Source organism: Alligator sinensis, unplaced genomic scaffold (assembly GCF_000455745.1).
Source record: "Alligator sinensis unplaced genomic scaffold, ASM45574v1 scaffold246_1, whole genome shotgun sequence".
NCBI classification, from domain to species: domain Eukaryota; kingdom Metazoa; phylum Chordata; order Crocodylia; family Alligatoridae; genus Alligator; species Alligator sinensis.
In genome coordinates, this window is record NW_005842367.1 from 1364373 (window position 1) to 1372621 (window position 8249).

General features: G+C 46.8%; 1 protein-coding gene across 2 annotated transcripts in view; it reads right to left on the reverse strand.

Moving 5' to 3' along the window:
- KLF3 (Kruppel like factor 3) overlaps positions 1 to 8249 on the reverse strand; it is a 41623-nt gene that overhangs the window by 11127 nt on the left and 22247 nt on the right. For both annotated transcript variants that reach the window (XM_006029238.3, XM_006029237.3), the window contains 2 exons: positions 5957 to 6449; positions 5382 to 5532 (listed from right to left, as the gene is read on the reverse strand). In XM_006029238.3, the coding sequence (XP_006029300.1) occupies positions 5382 to 5532; positions 5957 to 6431 (626 nt within the window). In that variant the 5' untranslated portion in view covers positions 6432 to 6449. The remainder of the gene's footprint in view (positions 1 to 5381; positions 5533 to 5956; positions 6450 to 8249) is intronic.

Here is an 8249-nt window from a genome sequence, read left to right on the forward strand (position 1 = left end):
ATGACCTCTGCTAATTCCCTCAGCACTCTGGGGTGGAGGTCGTCAGGACCAGCTGATTTAAATATGTCCAGTCCCTCCAGAAGCTCCCTGACTAGATCCTCACTGACCCTAGGCCTGGGTGCGCCTCCCCCGGGGCCTGAGGGGGTCCCGGTGGACAGGCTGATCTGGTCCCTGCTCAGGAAAATGGAGGCAAAGAAATCATTAAATAGGTTAGCCTTGTCGTCTGGTGTGACAACCAGATTTCCTAGCATGTCTTGCAGAGGCCCCACATTACCCAGTACCTTCTTAGTATAGTCCCTAATCTGTTCTCTTTCAACTATTGGCTGCTCACCTCTGCCCTAAACAGGGCTGCCAGGTGCAGCAGTTTGGGAGCTGACCTGTCACAGAAGTGACAATTTTCTCCTGATCTGGCCACAGACAGCAGCTCTTTATAGCTGTGATCAAACCCAAGTGCATGGCTGCAGACAGCTTAAAAAATGGCTGATTGGGTGAAAATCTGAGTCCTCATTGCATAAGGTATCAGATGAAGAGGTTTAAAAATGTAGCATCTTCTGTAACTTGCATCTGCAGAGCTCCCAGCCTGTCACTGTTTTCAAAATGGGAGGGGGAAAGGGAGCAGAGGGAGTTTAGTCTGGAGTTTTTTTAACCACTCCGCCTCCCTGAGAGTGGGACAGGTGTATTGGAGCCCCCTCCTGAAGTGGGAGAAGGGCTCCAATTCACTCACCCCAGCCTTCAGCACCAGCTGCGGAGCCCCAAAAATGAGCTCCCTCAGCTGCCTTCCCCCTCCCATTCTGAAAACAGGGAGCACTTGGCAGAGAGCCTTGGCCACTGCTAGGGGAACCTGGTAGCTAGATACCTCTCCCCCCTGGAACCAAGAATGAACTTCTGTTTGGTCTGGGGTAACACTAACTCAGAATACTTTGCAGAAATCCTTCTGAGTTACAGTGGGGAGCTGCACATCTCTCTGCATCCTTACTTTTAAGGGTAATATGGTAGTTATTACAAGACTGAGTCACAGAAGAGCAACAAGCAGGGAATCTAGTGTGTTTGAAATAGAATTGTACTAAGGTCTAAGTCTGCTTACACATCTAATAGGTCGAAAAGAATATGACCCTTAGCGTAAACTATTTACAGAACCAGGTAAAAATATATACATTTAGAAGCTTTAGTGAAAAAAAGATAGTTAATATAATGTGTGTAAAATATTAGCTCACTTTTCAAGTTGAGCTCTCTCTACTATTCATGTAACCTACGTGCAAATATGTTTTTAGTCTCTAGAAAAAAAAACAAAAAATGCTATCATTTTGCCTTTGAAGAATTGCTGTGTTTTTTAGTGTTACATACTAGCCATTTGACAGAACTGCAGCATAGACCAGATGACAATTCTTAGGACACAGCAGTTTCTTTAGAACCGAGTACTGGTGCATGAACTCAGATTTCTAGTCATACTCTTTGTGGCTGCTTTTGATCCAAGACTGCTACACAAGTCAAAACAAAACAAAACAAAAAGTCTCGCTTAGAATGCAGCCAGACACGTCTACTCCATAGACTTGTAATTTTTTAAGCAATGCAAGGGGGGATATGGCAGTGCAAGGGGGGACAATTTTTTAAGCCACAAAATTCTACACCTGATAAGCACAAGGGGACAACAGTTGAAGAAATAGGATATTTAGTGTCATAAGGGGGACTGCACACACACACAATCTCTCCCTCCTTGCATGGACACATGCATACCCCTAGCCCCCCACACTCCTGTCCTGGGGTACCAGCGCAGATCCCATGCTCCCACAGTCCAGCCATGCAGCTGGGAGCCACCTGGTCCTGGAGTGGCCAACAGTAATGCGGGAAAATGGCAGCTACAGGTGCAGGGGGAGTGACAGTAAGTGGGTGTGCAGGAGCCCAGTGATAACTGGGTGGGAGCACAGGACCTGTGCCAATGTCCCAGGACCACTGCTGGCAGGGCCCAGAACACGATGGTGGGAGCATGGGCATGGGCTGGCAGGGGCTCTATGGAGCTGGGCTGGATCCCCATTGTCCCTGCTGGTGCAGCCTGGCCTGGCTCCACAGAGCCCTGCCAGTTCAGGCCCCGTGCTCCTGTTGCCCTGCTCTAGGCCCCACTGGTCCTAGCACAGGATATTGGCACAGGCCGTGTGCTCCCACCCAGCTGCTGCTGCTGCACTCCTGTGTCCGCTCACCCGCTTGCTGCCACTTCCCTGCTGCCTACCTCCTCCACTTTCACTGCTTACCTGCCCCTCACCACAGCACTCCAGGCACCACATGGTTCCTGATTTCATGGCTGAACTGCAGGACTCAGGAGCTGGCCTTGTCCAGCTTTGAACACTGGGGCGACTGTCTGCGGTCCTCCCCTGCCTTCCTCCTCCCCCTCCATAGCTGAATTCCTCTGTCTGTTGGAGGGAGGCAGGAACAGCCCCAGGGTCCTGCCGCGGTGCGTGCAGCGGCAGGAGCTCCCCCCACGTCTGGATGAGCCACCTGGGCTCTGACTCTTCCCCGGCCCGGCTTCGCTGGGGCCCCCACTCACCCCATGGCAGGGTGCATGAGGGCATAGGTGGCAAAAAAGGGAAAGCCAACAGGGCTTAGCCTCCCACACATGCAGGGCACCAGTAGGGCCACAAGGCAGCCTGGCTGTGGGCTTCCGGGGGCTGCAGCAGAGGTGGGGTGGGACGCACACGCAGTGGTGAAGGGGGGAGTGGAGCAGGGGCCGATGCTGCACAGCTGGGGTGGGCACGGGATGGAGCCATGAGCAGCTCGTCCAGGGGGTGCAAGGAGTGGGGGGAACGCAGCCCAGGAAGGCACAGGAGGCACGCGCCTCCAGATGTGCACATGGGCAAGATTGGGGCAGCACCAGGCTCTTCCTGGTGCAGCGGCGGTGCTGGGAGTGGGTGGGGTGGGGCTACAGTGAGTTTTCAGGTACCTGCAGCCCTCCCCATAGCCCTGCTCCCAGTGCCACTGCCCAGCTCAAGAGCCACACTGGGAAGAGCCTGGCACCACCCCAGTCCATCCTGCCCCGTGCGCAGATTCAGAGGCACGCACCCCACATGCCCTCCTGGGTTGTAGGCCCCATGCCCCCTGGACAAGCTGCTCGTGGCTCTGTCTTGCACCTGCCCCAGCTGTGCAGGACCTGCCTGTGCTTCACTCCCTCACTCGCCGCTGGTGGGGCAGGGCAGATCGATGCCCCAGTGGTGAGGGAGGGAACGGGGCACGTTCCCCCAGGCCTCCACTTGTTCTACTACCCAGCCTGGCCAGGCCCACTCCCCCCAGCCCCTGTTCCTGCCTGTGCCCCAATCCCTCTCTCACAACTAAGGCCTCAACCTGCCCTGCCCCCACCATGGTCCTTTCCCCACAGACCTACCTGTTGGGGGAACACACCCCCAAATAATTTTTTCTCCCTCTGCCTCAATCTGCTCCCCACCCCCATTCCCCACAGACTGACCAGCGGGGCCGGGGGTAGATCTTGGCTTGATTTTTAATCCAAAAAGTGATCTTCTACCCAAAAAAGTTGGAGACCACTGCTTTAAACACTATAGCTCAGCTTTTCAGCTCAGCCTTTACCACTGTTTAATACCAGTTCAAAGAACATGCATCACACTTGTGATGCTCTGGAAGCACTGAACATTCAAAGATTACTGTAACATTTGTTTAAGTGCTATATGAATAGTTGTGTTCCTGGTCCAGTGACAGTTTCCTATCTAAACTGCACTCCATGTGGGTAATCAGTTCAAATTACTAATACAGTTGTGACAAGTCTGTGGAAGTATCAGCCATGGTGGGGAAATAGCATTTATTTTGTTTAGGTTTCACAGATCCGGACAACAAAGGAGGCAGCTCTTTAAATAATCAGCTCTTTTTATACATGCAGATCAGATACAAAAAAAAAGGGGGGGGGGGGGGGGGGGAAAACACACACAAAAACTTGAGTATTGTACCTGCTACGTCCGAGTCCCAACATATAAGATAGGTAGGTACCTGGGTAAATGTGCTTGTCGGCTATATACAGCTCTATGATACACTCTCTCTTTAATGGGTTTGTCTAACTGAACAGTACCAGGCTTTGTGAAAGCTGGTTGGCTACCAGCTGACTTAGTCACTGTCCCTGAGGGATATTAGAGTAGTCGGTGCAAAACCAAACTCAGACTTGCAGAGGTGATCACAGGGGAATGCAACCTAAAACTCCTGTCTAGAGGGAGAGGAATGTTTATCCCCATACCAAGAAGGGTCATGTCTAGTAGCCATTACATGGGTGCCCTTAAGGAGGCCAGGAACAGCAATGGAGTAATTAACCCCAAAACTGTGATGCCTACCACTATGTTACTATCTTAGGAGACAGCAAGAGAAGGCTGCTATCTCAGTGAGGTGAAAGGCCTGCTGGTGACATGTGTGGATCCTGTCAAACGGTCTCTGGTGACCCTAGGCTGCTGGATTCAGGGGTTTACTGTAGGAATCTGACTTGGATCACCTTCTCTCACCCGGGATTGGTGCTTCTGTTCCATATGGTGCTCCTGGGAGGGGGATGAGATTTTGGGGCCATGTGCCATTAGCAGTCTTCTCCAACTCCTGCTACAGCTGCTCTGATGGCTCCCAGGCATTCCCACCAGAGTGTCTGCTGCTGCTTTGGCAGAAGTATGGCCAGACTTTTAGAATGTTCAGGGATTTTAGCAGGCTGCCAAAAATTTCCTGAGGAACATGGGAGAACGAAAATGGTGATTTTTAATACAATTTAGTACGTCTGATTGGAATTTGTTGGGGGTGGGGAAGCACATCTGTATTCTCAGAGGTTCTCCCCCATATCAAGAGCTAGGAACAAACAATGGAAAGAAGATTTTGGCAACCTCTAAGAAAAGGTTGCCAAAATCTTTTTAAATGGACCTCATTTTGACAATCTAAATATAGATGTAATTATGATCCATTGATATGATATACTTTCAGGTTACCACCGTCTTGTACCTGTTCAAATTATAGGATCAATTCCATAAAATTTCACCTGAAGAACTACGTTGATATGCACCAAGGGTTCTATTTACGGTGGTTTATAGGACTAGGACCAATGTATAGTGAGAATTCCTAAAGTTACAAGTAAAGCAGATTTGTATACTTCCTGTGTATGTAGTGAACATGCTGATAACTTTGATGCCAAAAACAAAGGTGAGATTACATCTTACATCATGGCGGGAGTGAGGAGGGAACCTAAATACAAAAACCTAGTTCAGTTACCAACTGCAACCTATGTTTATGATATTTTATTAGGTGCTTCAAAGCACACTGGATTTTCCTTCAAAGGATACACATATATAGTTAAAAAATAGTAGTTATATTTTATTCTTCAGCTGAAAATAGGTAGTTTTGGACTATCATTAGTTACTCACTCTTGCAACATTACTTGGGGAGGAGACAGTGAAGTCATCAATGGAGGTGACATTTGTTCAGGATAGAAGTCAGTCCTAGGTGATTCGGTTCCTGGTTCTACTTTAATAGTTTTCTTTAATGGAGGTTTTTCATAAGATTCAATTACAGGCACTAGAAAAAAAGAAAAAAAATCAAGTATGTAAAGAGCTATACAAGTTAAACAATATAGGCAACATCTAGATCTGAAAATGTAAAAGTTGACCAGCTCAAGTCTTGCATACAACTCACATTAAAATAAGACTTCTAGTTTTTGGTCTGCCTCCTAATGAATTTGAATTTAATACAAATCTCTTATCTTGACTAGGTCTAATCTGGATTGCCTCTTTTAGGATCAACAGATATATTTGGGTATAAATAAGTGCAGAATCTAACCCATAAAGTCTAACCAGAATTTGCATAGCAAATACTTCATGTTTTAGAATAAGGATTACTGTCCCGATTTTTCATTTCCTAAAATGAAAATCACTTACTCAAAATATACTTGGATATACAATTATTTGACATAAAAGAGAAACAGAACAGCAGTACCACCTACCTGGTACACTACTTGGATTCTCCAATTCATCAGCAAGAAGTGTAGGCATCATTAGAGGTTGCTGGAGATGAGGAGTATACATGAAGGGAACTGGCTGGACCACAAGTGGCTGTATAACTGGGAGTATTCCAGGGCTTCTAAGTCCATGGCGTGAAAGAGCCGCCATAACTGGAGGGATTGTTAATGGTAAGGGAAATGGTTGTACTCCAGGAGGTGGTGGCGTGAATTTTTTCATAGGTGGACTGGGTGAGGACAGAGTTAGTCCAGGTGAGGCTCTTCTGTGTACAGTCTGAAATTTTAGTGGGGAAGGAGAACTTCCAGCTGAAAGTGGTGAGCTTCGTTTGTTCACCGTTAGATCTACTGGCTCCATCTGGATTCCATTAGCTAGTCCTTCTGGGGTTGAATAGAATTTATTGTGCAACATATTTGGTGTAGAATAAATGACGCCGTATTTGTTTGGCTTAATTTGATCCATGTAATTGGATGGGTATGACTGGGTAAACAAGGAGAGAGAAGAGAATTAAAATAGAAACCATAAGTTCTAAAAAATTCTAGTGCTAAAATTACTGATGCCTGGTCAAGCGAGGCAAACTAATAATACAAAAGGCAAAGGCATACTACATTCATGTATTCCTTTTTTTCTTAGAGGGAGAGCAATTCAAGTTTGATTCTCTAATCATTTGGAAATCAGTAATCAGCATGCAACAAGAGAAGGAAGTGCAGTATATAGATCCTCCAGATTTAATTATTAAGATGTTTTATCTAAGAAAAAGTGCTTTACAAACATGTAGTAAACTTCCATCCATCCTGTGTTGTAAACAGGATAAGGAAAGTAGGATGATGCCAGATTGCTACAGAGATGGGTAAACTGCAGTTAAATAAGAACACAATTAAGCTGGAACTAGATTCTAATGGTCCTAAACCCCAGTCAGTTATACCTGTAATTGGAAAACACTTACTCTCCCCATCTTCACTAAAACCAAAGTCTATTCTAAACAAAATACTTTACAACTGAATCCTATAAGCAAGTTCAGAAACAGTCAATGTAAGAAGTTAGAGTTCAACAAATACATTTTAAGTGTTTTTTCTTGGAGAAGATTAGGAGGGAAATGCAGCTAAGTTGCTATTTTGGAAAGCTATGTAATCTTGTAAAAGGGACAAAAGGTTTGATTCTCTGATGTGCTTAATGAGTATTTCCTGACTGTTAATAAGAATTCATGATGCTCATTCTATTTGAAAATTAGACTTTAATAATGCCTTTCACACTGAAGGAAAACATGTTCTTGAATAATAAACAACTTTTGGGGTCCTATTTTAAACCACTCCTGTCATAAAAAAAACATTTAAAAACTAATTAAATGAATACAGAGCACCATAGTACTCTGGAATGCCTTCAGATCCTTTTAAGGTTGTTATGGGTACCATGCAGCATTAGCACCATTAGGTGTGCAAACATCTATACGTTATTCACAAGATAAACTGTGGTATTTCAAATTGGAATATATCATGTCAAAAGCCTGCTGTGGTCTTTCCAAGTTCTTTGCAACAGAAGAATTGTTCTATTATTTTTCCATAATCAAAGAAATGAGTTAAAGCTGAAGGCTGGCATTTTCCTAGGGGTGCCTCAAGTCTAAGATGGATGAAAGCCACTGCTTTAATAGATAATAACTTTTAGAAGCCTATAAAATATTCTAAGACAGGAAATGTACATAGTGTAGTTTATACATTCTACGTTTTAAAAAAAATATTACTTTGCTTTCAGCATCTTTATGAAACATATTTATATATATTCTCCTTGGGTGTATAAGTTCTCACTTTGCAGTCACGCTTTCCCGCTGCCCCAAACCCCCCCGGGCTCTGCCTCTCCCCACTTACCCCAGCTCTTGCTGCAGCTGTCCCGGGAGCGGCTGATGCCAGTTTCCTGTAGCCTGTGGGCCACACTGTGCCCTGGTGCAGGCAGCAGTAGAGCCTCAGGTGGTGCAGGGTGCAGTACTCACCCCAGCCCTGGCTGCAGAGGCCCTGGGAGCTGCTAGCACCAGTTGCCTGCAGCCACTGGGCTGCACCATACCCCAACCCCCGCAGGGCTCTGCCTATCCCCACTCACCCCAGCCCCAGCTTCAGCAGCCTCGGGAGCTGCCAGTGCCAGCTGCCTGGACCAGAGCATGGTGCAGCCCAGCCACTACAGGGAGCTGGCATTGGCTGTTCCTGGGACAGCTGCAGCAGGAGGTGGGGCGAGCGGGGACAGGGAGAACCCTGCGGGGGATGGGGCATGGTGCAGCCTAGTGGCTAAAGG